The sequence below is a fragment of the Engystomops pustulosus genome, chromosome 6 (assembly GCF_040894005.1).
Source record: "Engystomops pustulosus chromosome 6, aEngPut4.maternal, whole genome shotgun sequence".
Taxonomy (NCBI): Eukaryota; Metazoa; Chordata; class Amphibia; order Anura; family Leptodactylidae; genus Engystomops; species Engystomops pustulosus.
Genome location: NC_092416.1, coordinates 90282806 through 90305761, shown reverse-complemented (window position 1 = coordinate 90305761; position 22956 = coordinate 90282806). Strand labels below are relative to the sequence as shown.

The 22956-nt window shown below is 41.1% G+C and overlaps 1 protein-coding gene and 1 long non-coding RNA gene across 3 annotated transcripts in view; both read left to right on the top strand.

The window, feature by feature from the left end:
- RIC8A (RIC8 guanine nucleotide exchange factor A) overlaps positions 1 to 22956 on the top strand; it is a 43436-nt gene that overhangs the window by 8011 nt on the left and 12469 nt on the right. The window contains exons 2-5 of one of the 2 annotated variants that reach the window (XM_072110339.1): positions 5356 to 5403; positions 5843 to 5860; positions 13147 to 13239; positions 13814 to 14428. In XM_072110339.1, the coding sequence (XP_071966440.1) occupies positions 5356 to 5403; positions 5843 to 5860; positions 13147 to 13239; positions 13814 to 14428 (774 nt within the window). The remainder of the gene's footprint in view (positions 1 to 5355; positions 5404 to 5842; positions 5861 to 13146; positions 13240 to 13813; positions 14429 to 22956) is intronic. The other variant, XM_072110340.1, reaches the window with a different exon arrangement.
- Positions 5871 to 11828, top strand: LOC140063988 (uncharacterized). The gene is made up of 2 exons (XR_011847678.1): positions 5871 to 11007; positions 11251 to 11828. It is a non-coding gene; the product is annotated as an uncharacterized lncRNA (long non-coding RNA).

The window sequence follows — 22956 nt, the reverse complement described above, 5'->3', positions numbered from 1 at the left end:
ATACAAGAGTATATGACATCCCATAGAATAATAAGTTACAGCCAACATAGGTTTTCTAAGGGTAGAAGTTGTCAGGCTAACCTGATCTGGTTTTATGAAGAGGTGAGCAAATGTCTGGACAGAGGAAGTGCTGTGGATATTCTGTTCTTGGAATTTGCAAAGGCATTGGGGCCATCCCTATTTTGCCTGACAGGTGAAATAAGATCTAATGGTTTGGAAGGAATCATTTACAATTGGATTGAAAAATGGCTGAAGGATTGTACCCAGAGAATTGTGGTCAATGATTCCTACTCCTACAGAATGGTCGTGTGCTCGGCCCACTACTATTACTACTCATTTATTTATTAAATATAAAGAGGTAGGAATTAATAGCACTGTGTCTATTATTACAGATGACACCAAGCTGTGTAGTGTTATACAGTCTATGGAGGATGTTCATAGGCTGCAGGGTGACTTGGACAAACTGAGTGTTTGGTCCTTCACTTGCCAAATGAGATTCATTATGGATAAATGTAAGGTTGTGCATCTGGGGGCTAATAATCCACAGGCAACGTATGTCCTTGGGGGAGTAAATTTCTCATGGAGAAGGACATGGGTGTACTAGTTCATAGATTAAATAACAACATGCAATGTCAATCAGCTGCCTCTAAAGACAGCAAGAAATTGTAATGTATCAAAAGTGGACTTTCGCGATACAGATGTAATATTACCACTGTAATACATGTTATTGGTTTGACCTCACCTGGAATATGCTGTTTAGCTCTGGGCATCGGTCCATAAAAAGGATGCCCTGGAACTGGAGATGGTACAACAAAGAGCCACAAAAAGGATTAGGGTATGCAGCGTCTCGGCTTTGAGGAAATATTAAAACAATTAGATTTATTCGGTTTGGAAAAGAGACACGACTTAGAAGGAACATGATTGTTATATAAATATATGAATGGTCCATACAAATAATATGGTGGAAAGTTCCAGGTTAAATCAAATCAAAACAGAAGGGGACACTGTCTCCGTTTGGAGAAAACAAGGCTAATTGCCAAAGGCGAACTGTCAATCTGTGGAATAGCCTGCCTCTGGGGCGGTCACAGTAGGGACAGCAGAGAACTTCAAGAAGGGCCTAGATGCCCTTTTGCATCAAAATAACATTAACTGTTATGTTATATAGAATTGTTTTCCTTAACTCTCTTCCTCATTCAATCCCCTCCCTGGTTGTACTTCATGGAAGTATGTCAGTTTTTATGGTTGGAAAAAAAAAAATTACACTGGTAATCAAAAAACACACAAATTCCTAAATGTCAAGTTCATTGTGTAGTCCTATGTGAATCCTATCATGAGTAAAATGGCAGTGTTCTAAGCTTATTGATTAAAGTAAATAGTTTATATTCTGAAGAATCTAAAGCACAGAATAAAAATTTAATTTTGGATAATTGTAGATAAGAAGACTGATCACAATTAGAGAACACTTTTATTTATTGGCGTTTTAAGTTATTGATGTTAATCTGGCACCTTGTGCTAATTTCCTTTAATTATCTTGCCTTACCTTAAATACCTATTTAACTGGCAGTTTTACTTTCCAGTATTCACTAACCTTGCAAAAATGGTGTGCCATTCCAAAGTGACTTAAACTCTCCTGCAGCAGGTTGACAAATGCAAGAGAGGACCGGATAATGCAGAGAATCTCCCTGGGTAATCTTTTAACACTACAGCTGAAATTACTTACCACTTCAGCACTGAACAGGGTAAGAATCTGTTTCATCATACGGTGTCTCAATGTTTTAGAGCATTTGGACTGAAAGCCTACTCTTTGGTGACCAAACCTCTCATTACCAGAAAGAATGTAAAGGCTAGACTCACCTTTGCTGAGGAGCACATTTTGTGGACAGAGGAGAAGTGGTCCACAGTTAATTTTGGTGATGAAAGAAAGTTTACCGTATTTTTTGCCCTATAGGGCGCACCGGACTATAAGGCGCATTAGTCCGATGCGCCTTATATATGTAATAATTACATATATAAGGCGCATCGGACTATAAGGCGCGGGGGCCGGGGGCGTGGCGGAGGTCCGGGGGCGTGGCGGAGACCCGACGGGACGCGGGGAAGGTGAGCGGGAGGTGGAGGAGGGCAGCGGACCATACTTACATAGGTCCCCGCTACCGGAGACAGCAGATCTCCAGCGGGAACTGCAGACCACGCGGCAGAAGTTGTTCGTGCCGCGTGGTCTGCAGTTCCCGCTGGAGATCTGCTGTCTCCGGTAGCGGGGACCTATGTAAGTATGGTCCGCTGCCCTGTGCCCAGCGCCATACATAGGGCGCACCGGACTATAAGGCGTACTTTGGATTTCCACGGAAATCCAATGCTTTTAAGTGCGCCTTATAGTCCGGAAAATACGGTAATTTGTTTGGAGCTGATGGGAAACATTAGGGAAGATTATTTTAGACCGGTGCAAAGTAGAACTAGACAGGTTTCTGCTGCGGCAGATTAATCCTTGTGTCTGATGCTGGATGATTAATACTTTGCACCTCCTATTAGTTCCTTTAGTTTGCTGTACTGTGATGTTAAATTTACTGGTGATGTCCTGTGGCCGCAGATGTAGTGAAGTCATTTACAGCAAAGGCCTGTAAATGCCCTACTGATTAGTGAGTGTTGTAACCTTCAGAAAATGTAATTATAATCTCTCTCTGTGCTACAGTAATTGCTGTTCTCTAATAATGATCATTTATGTTTTTTTCCAGAATAAAGGTTTTATGCTGATATACTTTAGTATATTTTAGTGTCACTGTTCTAGGGGCATTGTGTACCCCTTTCAAAAAAAAATCTATCAAATGTTGATCAATGGAGAATTAATTATTTCTGAGAAAATCAAGTGATCATACGTTGTTCTCCAATTTTGATCTTGAGTGTATATCAAGGATTTTATAAGACCTTTAAATTGGAAAACCTTTCACTTTTCTTTCCATGTTTATGTTAAAAAAAACATCTCCCAAGGAGCTTATACCTTGGTATTTTTCCTTGCTCCATACAGACATTTTGTCAGAATAAACATTAAAACAATCTAATGTGTCATGCACATTAACAGGTGCAGAAGAGAGGAGGGCTGAGTGCTACTTACCTCTGCTGTCTCCATAGAAAGACTAGCGGCTGGTGCCGTGATACAGGAGAATATAGGACATGTCTTAGCTTTTTTTCCATGCAGTCACAGTTTGAAAAGACAACTTGTGGTCACTGCAACGTGACCAGGTGCCATAGACGTCTATGGGGACTGAAATCTGGCGGCCGGATCACTGTCCAAATTACCGTGCATACGGTCTAAGTCTGTCTGTCGAGCCTGTATAGTAATTGGTGGGTAAACATAATCTTAGCTTTACTGCTGATTTTCTGTCTACACTCATCTATTGGTACTGTAGCACATCTGTGATAAAATAGCAAGGGCGTCAAGTGCTAGAATGTCTCGAAAATTTCTGCTGGTGTAACATTCCTGTAGCCATGCGTATGTAGTAGATTGGAGGATAAAAGAAACTTGCCTCATTTAGGCATTGGCTTGTAATTTACTATTAAAGGTTTTTCCTTTTACTGAAAGCTGTATTCCCACGAAGACATGATTCTTATATATATTCCGGACAACCAACCTCTATCAATCCTGGTGTTAATATTTTGGTTGTCTCTGGATATGACCGTAAACTCCTTACTATGGTCAGGCAAATTCCTCTGGCATCTTTAGTACTTCAGGAGGAGGGCAGGAGGCAGAGGGCACTGCAAACTGTCCGGTGGTCCTGAAGTCTCTTTTGGAGTTGCAGGGGTAGGGATTTCTTTTAGTCCTGACATCTTTTCCATTTTTTTCTTAAGGGTTTGTTTTCTGCGGGACAAATTGTACTTCCCAGTGGTACCATTTACTATTCTATGCAAATATTGAGAAGCTGGAAAAAAAATCAAATCCAGTTACCTAGTAAAATATGGCTATTAATGTGTGGGCAAAAATATTTATCCACTTACATCAGTAGGATCCCTGAGTTACGGTATATAGTTTGTTACTTTTTTTTTTCTTTTTAGGCAATAAAATGTAAAACTTAGAAAAAAGGTTATCCATGTCAAAATATGGAGATAACAATTTTTTTTAATACTTTTGTGTACAGATTTGCATAAGTGTTAATTCCCTAGCTGATGTTTTAAATAGTAGCATTTTGGCAATTGCATGACCTTTAAAACAAAATTCTTATTCAAATTCATATAGGCATTTAAATTTGATCCCTTTTAAAAAAAAAAAAAAAAAAAAAAAAAAATTATTTTCTCTTTCGTGAAAACATTCACCATTTATTTATTTACATTTTAAATAGATGTGGAATTTTGGGACACTGGGATACCTAAAATGTTTTATGTGCATTTTATTGAAAAAATTGTGATTTTTGAATGTATCGTCACATGGATGCAGTGCTTCTAAACCAAACACACTTTCATGCTGGAGTGTGCCTCCTAAAGCAGGATCCGTTCTTAGTTCTTCTAATTGCTTAGTTTTTGAGAAAATCAGTTTTTTTTTTTTTACAATTATGCAAATGAGCCTCAGGGCTTTCTGAATTGAGGTGTGAATAATTAGGCTACTGAGCCAGAAGAGGCTTCTGAGATGTAGCTAGGAGCACCCTGAGGCTCATTTGCATAATTTTAAAAGATAGCTTTCACAATACCTAAGCTATTAGAAGCAAAATGTGATAATTTCCTTTAAAAGGAACCTGTCGCCCCAGAATTCCCCCATCACAAACCGTTCCATCTAATTGCGTTCTTAAGATCCAGTCATGGAGGCTGGGAGCTTTGCCATGAATTCAAGTTCCCCCACCTCCTCTCGGCCACTCACAATCCTTACCAAGCTCCCCCCTAGAAACGTCATCCTCCTCCTTTGAGTTCCTTGGCATGGCACCATCCAGGAACGTGCAGGGTTGGTACCGACCTTCTCCATGGGGGCATGGGCCACTTCAGTCTCTTACTCACTCCTGGAAAGCACTGTAGGGGTGCATGTGCAGGAAGCAGTCCGGTGCCAAACTCTAGGGCAAACTGCATGTGTGCTGTGTCAGTGCAGTAGCAAGTAAGATAGATTGTTGACTGCAGCTTGGGGTCAGCTCTCTGGGGTCTGCAGTAGGGAAGAGGAAGTCGAGTTGTGAGAGAAGGGGACAGATAATGACGATTTCGCTGTCATGGAGCCCGGTGAAGTTAACTTTTAAAAGTGAGTGCAACCACAAATTCAGATTGGGAATTCGTATTAGATGGACTATGAGAAACTGTCATTAGGTGAAAATGTGAAATCCTTATGACAGGTTCCCTTTAATTTCTCTTTTATTTACAATCTAACATTTTTTTTTCTTTGTTTTTTAGAATTCCCAGTGTTTCTTCTTCAATGTGGAGCAGCGAGAGCAGAGAAAGGTGAGAATTGTTTTTATGGGAGGCTGACATGTTTATCACTAGTGAAAGGCATACATTTACAATAGATTAACATTCTTTTATTTCTCTTTGTACATTGATGTTATCTTACAGGGTTTGTCAGGGTGTCCAAATTGAACTCCTGAGAATTGGACACCCGCAGTTCAGAAAGTTATGACATATTCTAATAATTCATTGGCACATTTCATTGATTTTTTTTTTTTTTCTTTGAATAATCCTTCAACCCTTCTTGTGGTCCTCTTACAGATCTTTCGATAAAATGGTTTAAATTAAACCCTCATTCACAATCGGCCTATTCCTTGGTTGCCCTGTTACAGTGTTCTTTGCCATATGGCTCTTCTATTGTCATCTTCTGGCTTAGCGAGTTTTCATTTTTTCTCTTGTATTTTTCTTTTTTCTGTTTCTAATCTTTAAATTGCAGCGCCAGGAGCAGGAAGAGGTAAACAAATGCAATAGTCTAGGATTAGGCTGCACTGTCCCTTAGCGCTGAGCAGGCCTCATTGCAGAAATATTCCATATGTATCTGTAGATGCAACTGCTTACATTGTGCATTGTGCAGGGACTACTCTGTGTGCCTTCGTATCATTCCATTTTTTGTTCATGTTTCCCAGGACAAATGATTATTATTCACACCAAAATAAAAGTTTAAAGAATTTATATGTCCTATTTTGTGGTTTTTCAGTTGGCACATTCATTAGCAGCTTAATATTGTGTAATGAAATATTACCTAATGAAATTTGCACTTAGTGGAAATCTTTAGACTGTTGCAAAACTACCGTAAATATTCTTTTAAGGAGCCCCTTGGGCAAAACTGACATAGTGGGGTTGATTTTATAAAAAAAAATGTTGTTCCAATTTGCACCAAAAAGCTGTGTAAAACACCTTGTACCACATTTATCAAAATGGTTGACAGTTTTTAGACACTTTTGTGACAGGTGTGTCCACTGTAAAACCTTGGGTTTCAAGGTGTTAAAGGGGGAGTTTCAAACTCAATACAACCCAAATAATGTAATGAAAAAGTTCATGATTATAATTTTTCATGTGTAAATATACCTTACTTGGTATACCTGACTTAGTTGGCATATGGAGTGTGGATTGCCGTGTATACTCTAGTATAAGCCGAGGTACCTAGTTTTACCACCCAAAACCGGAAAAACCTATTGACTCGAGTATAAGCCGAGAGTGGGAAATGCATTGGTCACAGCCTCCCAGTATATAGCTGCCTTCCCCCTTCAGTATATAGCTACCTTCCCCCTTCAGTATATAGCCTGCCAGCCCCCTGTTGCCGGTAAAGAAATAATAAACTTACTACTGACCTCCTTGTCATTCCGTGCGGAGCTGTTGCGGCCATGAGCCGGCATTAAGACAGAAGAGGCGCGGCTATAGAGTTGTCGCGGACCTGTGGCCTGAAGATGAAGAGGAGCTGTCCGGGCCGTCGGAATGGTGAGTAGTAAGTTTATTATTTTTGTATACCCGAGTATAAGCCAAGTGTTGAATTTTTAGCACAAAAGTTGTGCTAAAAAACTCTGCTTATACTCGAGTTTATACGGTATACACATGACTGATGATAATGAGTTTTGGAGAACGTCTTCAAACATGTTTGGACTCGAGCAGTTGTAACCTACAGCAATAGTCTGCTGCTGATATCCTAGAACAGACCTTGTTTGTCTTGTTCTGGTTTGATTCTGGCTGCCAGTGATGATTCCTCAGTGATCACAAAGTGGTGTAATCATCGTTATCCCTTGGGTTAAGAAGCATGAGATTCGTATCCCTAGGCAATGCAGAATGTACGTCAGCTGAAGATTTGGTTAAAGTCAAATTCATTTTTCTTCTGTACAAGGAATATGCATTCAATGGTCATTGAGTGGCAGAAAATGGTTTAAATCTGGTCATTCAAGCTGCAAAAACATCTTTGGCTATAATTCACATGACCTTTTAAATGCATAAGGTAGAACAAATCGTATGTTGTTTTAATAATCTTAGAGGAAATGTGCCATCAAAATCAAGCATTGTTAAACCAGGGACACTTGCTCCTAGATCCAGGCACTCTGGCTGTGGCAATCTTATATTTGTTATCCATTGCTTCCTTCCTTCTAAAATCAACTTTTATATTAATAATCCAGAAGTGCTATCGGGGGCGTTACCAGAGCACCCTCTGTTCTGTAGCTTCACTGGCTTTTTACGCTGTGCAAGAGCCCCCCCATGCTGAGACCGTGTAGCACTTTTTTAAAATTCATTTTTAGTTTTTTGATGGACCGTGCTGGAAATGTATGATATGTAGGCATATGATGTCTGCCCCCTGCACATGCTTGATCTATTGCAAGGCTCCAGGATTCAGATAAATCTGGTAGCAACTCCAACTCCGATTACACCCTCCTTAACACCTGTTCGCGCCCACTTGGAATGGAGGTTGCGTAAGAGAGGAAATATGTGCCATTCCTTGCCTGGCATAGAATTGCAGTATACTATGTGCCATTTCCTTACCATATGGCTTTCCAGTTATTTTCCATTCTAACAACAAATTTTGTAGCTGAAAATAACGATGCTCCTCAAAAGGAGGAAGAGTGTGATTATCACGAAAAAAAAAGTATAAAGTGCGTATTCTGTTACGTCTATGTTTTAACCAAATAATTGTTTCGATCGGAACCGAATGGCACGCCATGGTCTCTATCTGGACCCACTTAGTATAATACGGGTGGGAATATATATAACTCATCTCTGCCAGACATGGTACAAAAAAATATTTCTATAGCTTGGGGACTGCCAACCCACCTGATATATGTGCAGTAAATAACGTTCTTCTCATTATCTAAGATAGCAAGGTTAATATCACTATTAACAATCCTGATATGGTCCTAAACAGCTAAAGCAAACGTCACCATAGGGTCATTTTGACTGCCACTGCCCGACCCTACCATGAGACGGGGTATTGTCACCATGCACAAGGAGAGACGATAAGAAGAGCAAGATATTGTTAAAAGAGGGCACCAACCCGCCTCAAAGCCCTTGTTATTCTGTGCTTTCCTGATGAGTGGCCAAAGGTTCGAGCGCTAAGGCTAACGACGGCAGAAAGAGCTGGCATCCTTGTCTAGTACCGCTGTTGATGGCTATATTATCTGAGTAGGAACCTTTTATGTAAATTTGGGCTGTAGAGAATGAATAAAAACCATTTACAACCATTAAAAGCTGAGGCCTAAACCTTGTACCCCACAAATTGTACTTCGTAGTGATGGTATTTAAAGTGGTTAAAAAAAGACACATGTCCATCAAGTTCAACCAAGAAAGGGAAGGGATTGGATGAGGGATTTATGGGAAAAAAAAAAAATCTTAACTATCAATGTCCCTGCGCCGGAGGCAGGCTATTTCATAGATTGACAGTTCTCTGTCTCCTCAGCTGATTAAACCTTGACTTCTCCAGATGGAGACGATGCCCCCTAGTCTTTTGATTTGATTTAATCTGAAACCATTTACCACCATATTTTTTTGTATGGACAATTCATATATTTATATAAATTAATCACATCCCCCTCGTAGTCGTCTCTTTTCCAGACTAAATAAATCTAGTTGTTTTAATCTTTACTCATAATGGAGACCCTCCATGCCTCTGATCAATTTTGTGGCTCTTCGTTGAACCCTCTCCAGCTCCAGGGCATCCTTTTTATGGACCGGAGCCCAGAACTGGACAGCATATTCCAGGTGAGGCCGAACCAATGCCTTGTACAGTGGTAATATTACATCCCTATCCTGAGAGTCCATAACACTTTTCAGACATGACAAGATCTTGCTGGCTTTAGAAGCAGCTGATTGACATTAAATGCTTTTATTTAATTTATGATCTACTAGTACTCCCAGGTCCTTCTCAACGAGAGACTTAAATATTTACTCCCCCAAGGACATACACTCACCGGCCACTTTATTAAGTACACCATGCTAGTAACGGGTTGGACCCCCTTTTGCCTTCAGAACTGCCTCAATTCTTCGTGGCATAGATTCAACAAGGTGCTGGAAGCATTCCTCAGAGATTTTGGTCCATATTGACATATTGACAGCTGCCGCAGATTTGTCGGCTGCACATCCATGATGCGAATCTCCCGTTCCACCACATCGCAAAGATGTTCTATTGGATTGAAATCTGGTGACTGTGGGGGCCATTTGAGTACAGTGAACTCATTGTCATGTTCAAGAAACCAGTCTGAGATGATTCCAGCTTTATGACATGGCACATTATCCTGCTGAAAGTAGGTACATTGTGGTCATAAAGGGATGGACATGGTCAGCAACAATACTCAGGTAGGCTGTGGCATTGCAACAATGCTCAATTGGTACCAAGGGGCCAAAGAGTGCCAAGAAAATATTCCCCACACCATGACCACCACCAGCCTGAGCCGTTGATACAAGGCAGGATGGATCCATGCTTTCATGTTGTTGACGCCAAATTCTGACTCTACCATCCGAATGTCGCAGCAGAAATCGAGACTCATCAGACCAGGCAACGTTTTTCCAATCTTCTACTGTCCAATTTCGATGAGCTTGTGCAAATTGTAGCCTCAGTTTCCTGTTCTTAGCTGAAAGGAGTGGCACCCAGTGTGGTCTTCTGCTGCTGTAGCCCATCTGCCTCAAAGTTCGACGTACTGTGCGTTCAGAGATGCTCTTCTGCCTACCTTGGTTGTAACAGGTGGCGATTTGAGTCACTGTTGCCTTTCTATCAGCTGGAACCAGTCTGCCCATTCTCCTCTGGCATCAACAAGGCATTTCCGCCCACAGAACTGCCGCTCACTGGATGTTTTTTCTTTTTCGGACCATTCTCTGTAAACCCTAGAGATGGTTGTGCGTGAAAATCCCAGTAGATCAGCAGTTTCTGAAATACTCAGACCAACCTTCCTGGCACCAACAACCATGCCACATTCAAAGGCACTCAAATCACCTTTCTTCCCCATACTGATGCTCGGTTTGAACTGCAGGAGATTGTCTTGACCATGTCTACGTGCCTAAATGCACTGAGTTGCCGCCATGTGATTGGCTGATTAGAAATTAAGTGTTAACGAGCAGTTGGACAGCTGTACCTAATAAAGTGGCCAGTGAGTGTATGTTGCCTGTGGATTATTAGACCCCAGGTGCATAACCTTTCATTTATCCACATTGAATCTCATTTGCCTAGTGGATGACCAAACACTCAGTTTGTCCAAGTCACTTTGCAGCCTATGAACATCCTCCATAGACTGTATTACACTACAAATTTCTATATCAATCCCTCATGGTTTTCAACTTCTCTGCTTATTGTCATTTTATAGAAATCTTTCATGCTTCCAGTGCATAGAAATCTGTCCATGGTTTTGTGATGGATATGCAGGTGCACAAGCCACGATCACAGAGAGACTAATAGGAGCTACTTGATAATGGCTTTTGTACCAGCATGTTTATCACACACCACGGACAGATTTCTATCTACCATAAGTAATCCTAAAAGCTTTCTATACAAGGAAAGCAAGCAGAGATGTTTAAAACCAAAAGGAATTGATACAGAAACTGGATTGGCAAATTGTGTAACTTTGCATTACATGAACCATATTAAATATTTGCAAAAAGGTTTCCTTTTTCATCTATAAATTGGTTGCGATTACTGTGCCTTACCGTTTGACATTATAGACGGATGTTCGTGACTTATTGGATAATTTCAGTGAATGTCGAATTGTCTTTATCACCTAGTCGCTCCTTAAGAGCGCTGTTTGTAGAGAAAAATGTTCTATTTTTATCTATGTTTTGTTTTGTTTAGAAATGAAAAATTTCCAATAAAAACGTAATACGAAAAAAAAAAATATTTGCAAAAAGGGGACAACCCCTTTTAAAATTCCATATCGTGTACTAGGAAACTGCTATAAAAATTCCAAATCTGATGAAACTAATGAAAAAACACATTTGCACAATTTTCTTTTAGGCCTTGTTTTTACGGCTTTCATTGTGCGCTTCAAATGACACCCCGCCTTTTATTATTTGGGTTGGTGCGATCATGGAGTTACTAAATATACCATATTTTTCGGACTATAAGACACTTCTTACTATAGGACGCACCCCGTATTTAGGTTTCCAAAAAAGGAAAAATATATTTTACACCAATTAAAATATCCGTTGGTCACACTAAAGCAAAGTACACACAGCCCTGCTACATCCATACATTTATACACACAGCCCTGCTACATCCATACATTTATACACACAGCCCTGCTACATCCATACATTTATACACACAGCCCTGCTACATCCATACATTTATACACACAGCCCTGCTACATCCATACATTTATACACACAGCCCTGCTACATCCATACATTTATACACACAGCCCTGCTACATCCATACATTTATACACACAGCCCTGCTACATCCATACATTTATACACACAGCCCTGCTACATCCATACCGTTACATGATACTGACCTCACCGCAGGTCCTTTAGACAGAAGGAGAGAGCAGTGTGGAGGCTCTCCTTTCTGGGAGATCGAGTGCAGCTCTATATCAGGGCATCATTCCATTTCCATTACGGTGGTCAGGAGGGTCTGGCAGTGCAGGTCTATAAGACACAGGCATTTTTAGCAAGATTTTTTTCTTGCTAAAAAGTGCGTCTTGTAGTCCAAAAATTATGGTATATAGGTTTTATTTTTGTAAAATCTTTTGTAAAAAATGTTGCCCTATTCTGAGGCCAATAATCTTCGGTGTACATACCTGTGTAAGGTGTTATTTTTTTAATCCACTCCTCATCATTTACTTACTGGACCTTGCCTATAGGGAAAATTAAAGAACATAATGTACAAACTATATGCATAAAAAAACCCAACTAAACAAAATAGAAACATATTGGGTATTTCTATGTCTATTATATACTTTGACCTACATGTGCGGCAATTTTTTTTCCAGCAATTAATAAACAAAAAAAAAAGGCTGAGAAGAGGAGATTTGCCTGATTACATTGCTGTGAATGTTGTGTTTACAAAATCTACCGTTTGTTTCCATGCATTGTGAACCAAACGTACCTTAAGAATGCTGTAGCTACACTGATGCAGAAACATATCTTGTTAAATCCCTGAACCGAGTGGTTTTCCTCAAAAATTCTAAATCGGGCGGTGTAATCCAGGCAAATCTCCGCTCAGCCTCTGTGATGCGTTTGAAAACGAATGCTTTAATGCCACGTTTGAAGCCCCCACATAGTAATACTCCTTGTAAGAGCTGACCAGGAGAAACCAATCACAGGCGGGTGACAGGGACCGCAAGATAAAGCTGTCTTCTATAGGATTACACTGACTTTGCAGTGTAAAATTGGGGACAGACTTTCTATATCACTGATCTATCTTGTGCAGTGCTTGGATTTTCACTGAAGGATGCATTGGGGGAACAATATTAGAAGGAATCATGATGCCAATCAATCGCCAAAAACACAACACTTACTCGAGAGCTTTTGTGTGATTATTTATTAATGGCCCATACTGCACCATGTAGGCAAAACAAAAAGAAAATGCTTTTTGCTGTTGCTGCCATAGCGCTCATAGTGTTTGTTTGCTGTGCCTTTTATCTCCAATTCCTGGGCTCCTTTAAAGGGAATGGAAGTGTAGTACATTTTTAGGTATCCTAGTCTATTTTAGAAAGTATTCCTGATCCCTCTTGTTACTGTTCACTTGTTTGAATCCCCCTTGTTTTTCATCTTCATTTTTGCCCCCATTCATAACTGTAGTTCAGGAAAAAGAAATTCCGTGACTGGGTCCCCAAGTCAGATTCTGACTATGACTCAGATTATTCAGAGGGTCAGGATGTCAAACTGCGACAGGTGAGTCATGATAAATTGTGTAATTGAGCTATGCATGAATAGGTGGTCTGGGTATGATCAGCTGATTGACAGAGAAGTGGTTCTTTTACAGTTGCTGCCGTCTATTCTTAACTGATGGACATGACGTCCAATACTATGTGATCTATCTGAGACTTCAATTAAGTCCCATTCAATTAAGTCTGACTGAGGTTCTGTCGGGCACAACTTACTGTTCCATGTGCAGCATTGTGCCTGTCATACAATAAAGAGGCGGAAGTGCTTAAATAGTGCCAGAAGCCCTTGAATCATTTAATAGATGGGGCACCTGCTGTCAAATCCCCACACATTTGCTATTGATGGCCAAGCCAAAGGATGTGCCTTCATTATAATACAATGTTTGTTTGTTTTTTGTTTGTTTTTTTTACTTCTTAATAGGTCATTTCCATCTTGGCCTACATGCTTTCTTATGTTATGGGCTTTGTAATAAAACTTTCAATTGTTTATAAAGTGGGGCATTTTCCACAATTGAAGGTTACACTACATATAGGTTATCTGCTTTACCACTGTTTCTAACTCTGTTTTCTTGTGCTTTTAGAAACTTGGAGAAGTGGTAATCAAATACCTGGAACGGGATCTGCAACCTTCCTGCCAGTTGGTCTGTCTAGAAACAATCCGCATTCTTTCCCGAGACAAATATGGCTTGGCCCCTTTCACTAGCCACTCTGCAATGCAAATCTTGGCAAGATATGGAGGCCTGGACTACTCTGATGAAATGGAGACACCTCGTATCCCAGACAGTGAGAGTGCAGTGGAAGCCCTGAAGGGTCTCTGTAATATTGTCTACAACAGTGTTGAGGCCCAAGAAGTGGCTACTGAGTTACGTCTGGTGTGTGGCCTTGCTCACCGCCTCAAGCTTTACAATGAGACCAGATCTTCTCATGAGAGCAAGTTCTTCGACCTCCGCCTGCTCTTTCTTCTTACAGCTCTCAGAGTGGATGTACGGAGACAGCTTGCCCGAGAGTTGAGAGGTGTTAGCCTTCTTACTGATGCTTTGGAAAGCACTATGGCTTTGAAATGGTCTGACATCTATGAGGTGGTGACGGATCGTCTAGCACCACCGTTGGGCAAAGAAGAAACTGAGAGAGTGATGGAAATTCTAAAGACTCTGTTCAACATCACATTTGATATCAGTCGCAGGGAAGTTGATGAGGTAAGTGTTTCATTTTTTTATATAGATAAAAAATGATTTATATTATATTAACCCCTTGAAATTGACATATTTTACTGTCCTAACTAAAACGCTTTAAAGTTTTCTTCCAGTTTCATAATGATTTTGTGGGCTTCTTTTATGTTGGATTGCCAAACAAATTGAATATTGCCCATATTATGATCTCCATTTTCTTCCCCAGATTTTTTCTGTTTGGAATTGGACTGAGTCAAACCTCACCTTGCTGCAGATTCAAAGTCTGTTACAGTGTACAGGAGCACTTCTCGCCTCTCACTGTGTGCTGAAACTTCCATTGCTTCAGCGAGATTACATTAGGCAGAGGGAGCGGAGAAGTGGTGAGGGGGATGGAGAGTCAATGAGAGCCAGAGCACAGAGGGGCTCCAGTAACACCCACAGAGCTCTGGTCCATTAGCATGATTGTAAAAGTTTATTTTAGACTGAGGCCATGGATAAAACCTATATAGGAACATTGCCACAATGCCTGGACCAGTGTCCCAGTTTCTCAGGCTCGATTTTGATGGTAGATTTTCTTTAACTCAACAAGACATATATTCTTCCCCGCACACCATGTAAACAAACATGGCCGTAGGAGCAGTGCTGCACTCAGCTTCCGGCTGGGCGTGGCTAGCCACGCCCACCCGTGCCTATTTACAGCTTTGTATATGCAGAACAGATGGTTGTCGGGTCCGGCCGAAAGCTGAGTCCAGCACTGCTCCCGCAGCCATGTTTGTTTACCGGAGCGACAGCAGAGTGGTGGGACAGCCATAGGGCGCTGGAAGGTAAGTACATCTACTTTCTTTTTTTTTCGAAGTCTCGGACAACCCCTTTTAACGTCGGTGTTTCAGGGTTGTTTCCCAATTTTTCCACATCTTGGAATTTTTTTTCTAGCTTCCCAGTACATGGCATGGAATAATAAATAAATAATGTGACTGAGAAGTAAAATTTGTTACGCGCCAAATAAGCCCTCACACAGCTCTGTAAATGAAAAAGTTATGGATTTTTGAAGGTGAAGAGTGAGAAATGAGGGAAAAAAACGCTATCATTAACGGGTTAAAGTGTTGCACTTTCCCACGTATTGGAGCTAAACGGCATGTAAACACATGAATCCACCAATCATCTAACATATAAAGCATAAGTTGGCAATGAAAGAATTGTCGGCCCAATGGGTACCGCAGTAGACAACAAGCAGATGCGAATGTTAACTTCGAAACAGTGTTTGGAGCAATTTAAGCGAAATCCGAAGGCGATTTCGCGTCGAGTTGTCACTGTCGATGAAATTGCACACCAGAAGCTCAGCAACAATCAAAAGAAGGCCGTAAAGGTCATGTCGACGATTTTTATGGGATGCGAACGGCGTCATCCTCATGGATTTTTTTAGAAAAAGGTAGAACAATCACTTGACAATACAGGCGGTCCCCTACTTAAGAACACTCGACTTACATACGACCCCTAGTTACAAACGGACCTCTGGATATTGGTAATTCATTGTACTTTAGTCCTATGCTACAATAATCAGCTATAACAGTTATCACAGATGTCTGTAATGAATCTCTAGTGTTAATATTGATTCATATGACAACCCAACATTTTTAAAATCCAATTGTCACAGAGACCAAAAAAGTTCTGGCTGGGATTACAATGATAAAATATACGGTTCCGACTTACATACAAATTCAACTTAAGAACAAACCTACAGACCCTATCTTGTATGTAACCCGGGGACTGCCTGTACTACAGTGAGTTATTGAACCGCTTCAACAAAAAACTGAAGCAGACACGGCCGTACTAGTGTTGAAACAGCACCTTCTTTTTCGCCTAACGCACCAGCACATTCATCCGGAGTTGTCGCCGCCAAACTGCATGAAATGTGTTGTATATTGCTGCCGAACCTCCCGTATTCACCCGATCTGGCTCCCTGCGGCTTTTTCTTGTTTGTTGAAATTACTTGCGGGAAAAAGATTTGGCACAAACGAGGAAGTCATCGCCGAGGCAGAGTTTGACAAATCCTATTTTTTGGAGGGGTTATAAAAATGGCAGCACATTGGGACAAGTGTATCTTTCTAAAAGGGGACTATGTTGAAAAATAAAAAAACATTTTTTGAAAAAAAGGTGTCTTAATTTCTAACGCGGGTTAACACTTATTGAACAGCCCTCGTACTTGTTTGGCAGCAAATACCTTGATTAGTTGCTCCAAACCTTTATGCAGGTTACTGTGATTTATTTGTTATGTATACTTAGCTATTTTGACCATTGGTGGACCTTTTCTGTGTATTTTTGTCTTTTTACATGGATTTGTTTTAATTGATGCATTAATTGATTGTTTTAATTAATTTTATGCTTTCTTCATTTTGTTTCTGGTTGCCCCTTTTTTGTGAAGCTATGGTAGATCTTTGAAGATGGATATTTCTAGCGGTTTCATGTCTGAATCGCATCTTATTCTCACTGAAGATTTAGTTGTGTTTTTAACCAGTTACAAGAATATTGGAATGTAACGAAAGAGATCATATGAAACACATGAACTTTGGTCATATTGTACTTTATTTTTAATGAAAAAAATAGTTTCTTCTGTACTTTGGAAGCAGCCTGTATGTTACATACATAACCCTGACTGACCAGCCACCTCTTACTGATCTATAACTAAGACTACTTACTAGTTTTCGGTGTCTGCACCAAGTTTCCTGGCTGATCTGTCCTAAGCATAGGGAATGATGAGCCTGCATTTGTCTCTGGTACAGCCCCAGCCTCTTAGTTGTGAAGACTGTACAGACTGAGACATTGGCAAGCAAATCGGCTGTTTTCTTGGATAGCTCCACCCACCTTGATTCAACAGCATCAGCTCCTCTATCTTCTCTCTACAGTGAGGGGTGTTGTCAGGTACTGCACCTGCAGTTCTGCAGTGTGGTACCATCCTCATTACCCCTCAAGCACGAGGAAAAGTCTATGCATATAAAAACAACAAAGAAGCACGCACTTTGGGCGTGTTAGGGAGGGCAGGGGAAAGAACATACGGCCAGCCACATTTACTATAGCATCTACTGGAAAACCAGCGGGGGGTTGCCAGACCACCAGCAGGGGGAATTTTAATGAAGTTTGTCTGATTAGAGAGGCTATAAAACTGACCTTACTTTGAGCTGGGTGAATCTGAAGTATCACCTTTATTTGTTCTATGAAACCCACAATGGCCAGGAAAAAATAACTTTTATGTGAAACTCTACAGTCTGTTCTTTGTCTTAGAAATGAAGGGCATTCCAATGCAACAAATTGCCAAGAAACGGAAGATTTTCTACAACGGTGTGTACTACTCAGAGGAGAGCACAAACCGATTCTAACCGGAGGAGAAAGCGCAATGGGAGGCCCCGCTGCACAACCAAGCAAGAAGACAAGTACTTTGGAGTCTCTAGTTTGAGAAACAGACACCTCACCGATCTTCAACTGGCAGCTTCATTAAATAAACCTACATTAAATAAACCTAAATACACAGTGAGGAGGCTTCTCCAGGATGCAGCCTTCAGGGCAGTGTGGCAAAGAAAAATCCATATCTAAGAATGGAAAATCAATGGAAAAGTTTAATATGGGCAAAAGTGTTATGGACAGACCAATGTAATTTTGAGTTGTCTGGATCACACAGAAGAATATTTGTGAGACCCAGCACAACTGAAAAGATCTTGGTAGATGCCTGACGCCATCTGTCAAGCATGGAGGAGGTAATGTGATGGTCTGGGGTTGCATTGGATCTTGAATAAGGATGACTCCATTTTACATTGACATGCCATAACCTGTGGACAGCACTTGCTCGGAGCCAATTTCATCAACAGGACAATGACCCAAAGCGCACTGCCGAACTGTATGAACTATTTAGGGAAGAAGCAGGCAGCTGGTATTCTATCTGAAATGGAGGGGCCAGTCTAGTCACCAGATCTCAACCCCATTGAGCTGTTGTGGGAGCAGCTTGACCGAATGGTACGGGAAAAGTGCACAAGCTGAACTTGAAGGAGGGGCTTCTGGAAGCATGGGGGGAAATTTCCCCAGATTACCTCAACAAATTAACCGCTAGAATGCCTAAGGTCTGCAATGCTGTAATTGCAGCAAAGGGAACATTCTTTGATGAAAGCTATGTTTGTGGGATAAAATTATTTCAAATGGAAAAAAAAATATATATATTTCAAACCTTGTCAATGTCTGGACTATATTTTGCAACTCATTTGAAAAAGAAAAGTATGCGTTTTCATGGAAAACACAAAATTGTCTGAGGACCCCAAACTTTTGAGCGGTAGTGTACATCTCCTCCAATAAAAATCTGGCGCAGCAGAGAACTGTCTAATTCTACACTGCACTGGGTCTCCCCATCATGTCTGCACAGGTTTTCAGATTTTGAATGTAAACTAGAGCTTTTCCATTCAATGCTAGCAAGTAAGAGGGTAATAAAGGGGTCATTTATAAGTCCCCTGATTGATGGCCTATTTCCGGCAGTGTCCAGGCTGGTGCAATATTCTACCACCTCTTAGACATAATTAACTGATAATTACTCTCAGTAATTTACTTTTAATTACTGTCATAAGCAGTCTTATTAATAAGAGCCCTACAGCACTAAATGAAAATATTATAAAACCTTTTGAGAGAGGTCAGCATTAATCATCTAGCAAAAGGAAAATGTATCAGTATACATTATATGATACTTCATTAACCCATTGCCTGTGCAGCTAGCTTTGGAGTTGAAGACCAGGCCTCAGTTACGTTTGTATGCTTTAACATGGCCAGAGGATTTTGAGTTAGACTACATTCACACTAACGTATGGGGGACGTATATACGTCCGACGTATATACGGCCGATATACGTCCCCCATAGGCAGCAATGGGCGCGCGGCACCGTACCGTTCCGTACCCGGGAAAAAGATAGGACCTGTCCTATCTTTTCCCGTAATACAGCGCCGTGCGCCATAGGTTGCTATGGAGAGGGGCGGGGGGTGAGCTGCGCTCACCTCCTCCTCCTCTCCCCGTACATTGCCGTTGCCCGCTACGGTACGATACGGGTGGGCAACGGCAGTGTAAATATAGCCTTAGTTTGTTTTCTCATGACATGTTGTGCTTTACCATTCGCTTCACTGGTGGAAGTCCAGTACTTACAAGCCCATTTCATTGTTCACGAAATAAAGAAACCGCGCACTTGCAAAGAAAAATACTTACAAAATACTTAAACCCGAGCACCTCCGGCTCCTTTATGACAGAGCGCCTTTCGGCATTGCCAGGTTTTAATTTATTCACGGCCCACAATATAATTTTACCTCCTGCTTCCACCCGAGGAGCTGGGAGCCAGCTCTTGGAGCGAGCAGGGAGGGAACTCTATCCTAGCAACTCGGGTGGCAGCAGGTGGAACAATTCCGTTTCTATATGTACAGGCGGTCCCCTACTTAAGAACACCTGACTTACAGACGACCCCTAGTTACAAACGAACCTCTGGATGTTGGTAATTTACTGTACTTTAGTCTTGGGCTACAGTAAACAGCTATAACAGTTATCACCGGTGTCTGCATGAAGCTTTAGTGTTAAAGGGGTTATCCGGGTTTAAAAATTTTTTTATGGCCGGCCTGGGGAGGGCTAGTTAAACATAATAAACATGTACTTACCTCCTCCGGCGCCGCCAATGTCCCGTGCCGCGGTCCCTTCTATCCGTGCCCCTGTTTGTTTACAGGGGCACGGAAGCCACGCACAGGGAGCTTCCGGTCCACGATGTGGACGGCTCCTCCCATCCGTTCCTATCTCTCAGCGTTATAAGCGCTGGGAGATGGTGTCGCATGGGAGCATCCGGCCGGCCGGAAGCTCCCTGTGCGCACTTGTAATGAGGAGGTAAGTACATGTTTATTGTGTTTAAATAGCCCTCTCCAGCCCGGCCATAAATTTTTTTTTAAACCCGGATAACCCCTTTAATCCTGGTTCTTATGACAATCCAACATTTTTTGTCACAGAGACAAAAATTTTTTTTGCTGGGGTTTCAATTCTAAAATATACAGTTCCGACTTGCATACAAATTCAACTTAAGAACAAACCTACAGAACCCATCTTGTACTTAACCTGGGGACTGCCTGTACTTAAAACTGTTCCACTTAGTGCATAAAGAAATGGGCGCGCAAGTGCTGGACAGCTACCAGCAGTGAAATTGATGGTAGTTGTCCTTTTTAAATGTAATATTTCTGTTTAGTTATGGAACATTTTCATCCTCTTATTTTTTTTTTATAGGGCATTATGAGGGATAGAATTTTGGTTGCGGTTTTTTGACATTTAAATGAAAATTGCCAAAACCTTTCTTTTTAGAGGGACCTTCTCAGTTTTTAAGTGACTTTCAGAGGCCTAAATAAAAGTAAAACTTTTCAAATTATGCCATTGTAGATGCCACAGACCCCAATGTATGAACAAACACTAGTTTGTTAACCCTTTTGATGTTTCACGGGTTAAAACATTAAGAAATTGTAATTTTTTTTTTGACAATACGTTAATTTTATCCAAAAAATTAAACATTCACAATGGATTAAATGACAAAAAGCTCCACAGAGTTTGATACACAATTTCTTATGGACATTTGGTGGTAAACTGCTGTATGGGCACACATCCGGGCATAGAATGGAAGGAGCTCCATTCATAGTAGATTTGCATTGTCACATGGTGCGGGCTATTTTTTTTGTAATGTGGACATATAGGAGGTTATTTTTTTTGAAGAATCTTGTTTCGGGTACATTATTTTGGGGTATCTATAGCGAATTGATGAGATCTGTATTAAATCATTCTCAAAGGAGTAAATGAAAATCATCAATTGTTTGTTTTTTTTTTTTGTTTTTTTTTTTGCTTTTGCCCATTCACCGCGCTATAAATTTTTTTTCCTATGGGTCACTAGGATTACGGCAATACCTCATTTATATAGCTTGTTTGATTTAACATTTTTTCAGAGTAATTACTTTTTATTTTGTATTTTTCGGTTGACAAAGCTGGTCAAGGGCACAGCTATCATAATTATTCCAGATAGTGGCCGGATCAACCTGTGGCTGTTGGTTCATGGAGGTCTTGAAGAGACGCGTGACTGGGTGATGTGAGGAATCGTATCACAGGCCGCGCCTCCTAGTGTCGGATGTCCTCTCCCGGCAGCATTACTAGGCAGCGTCGCTCGACGTTCATGTGCCAGGTATGAAAGCCAGCATCTGGATGCATGGAGTCGTGCCATAAACTTCTCTCTTCATCTCGCTTCTCCGGGCCCTAGACGGATTGGCGGAGCTCTGATCCGAACTCTGACGGGGGACATGCTGGACCGTGGCAGCGGAGGTCTAAATATAAATGAAAGCTGCAGTTAGCAGCCATCAGGCCAAGGTCCAGGATATCGGAACCAGGCAAAAGTCACGGTTATTGGCTGGGAAATGACTGGTAGGCTTCTGGTGACTCCTGCTTCATTCCAAATAGTGGCCCAAACTATTTTGTGCAAGTTTTCTGACTTTGCACGTTCTTTTTAGTGCAAACTGCTTGCACATGTATTTATAACGTGTCCGAGAAACATTTGTGTCACCTCTGCACTATGCCCGATGGGACACAAAGTTCTGCACAATTCTTCAACAAGTGGGTTCCAATGCACAGTTGTACCGACACATTTATCATGCAGTGTCTGACAGAATTGTGTCACACACCCTATGTTAAAGGTGCACCAAGAAACACATTTCATGAATCTCGCACAATTCACACTCCACAGGAAAACTGCACATAGTGCAGTTTGCACTGTTTTTGATAAATCTGGGCCGTTGTGTTTTTTTTTCCTTAGGAATTATACAAAGCAGATTTCTATGTTATTACCCTATTATTGGTATTGTATGAATAGCTTGACAATGCCACATTACCTTGTCTTTTGAAAGGAGTTGTCTCTGCATGACATTGTCCAAGCAGTGTGGTGCCATTTACAGTCTATAGGAATGTTTCTCAGGTGGAAACACCCAGTTGTCTATTATCACATGAATGCCACAGTGTAGTTTACTAAGAAAAGATTCTCTCCATTCAACCCTTTATCAACCCGTGATGTAATAACACGTCACGGGTTGGCTGTGGGTGCATGTAGAGGTCTCACGGGCTGAGTCCTCTCCATAGCCAGTAAATCTTTGCTGCATATTGCAGCAAACACTTACTGGAAACACCCGTGACCGATGCCAGCACTGATCGCGGGTGTTATCCTGTCCATTTGCCGGCGGCTTCAAAAAGATGGCAACATATGGGGGCCACCACCTTGGTCAAGATCGTGGCTCCTGTGACAACATCGGGGTTGTACAGTGAAAGCCGTGAAATCCAAGCCCTCAAGAAAACAGCGCAAATGCATTTTTTTCGCCAATTTCATTGCATTTGGAATTTTTTTCCAGCTTCCCAGTACACTGCATGGAATATTAAATTTGTTATGCAGAAAACAAGCCTTTACAGAGCTCTTTTACGTGTAAAATTTTTTAAAAAAAGTTATGGATTTTTGATGGTGAGGAATGAAAAATGAAAAT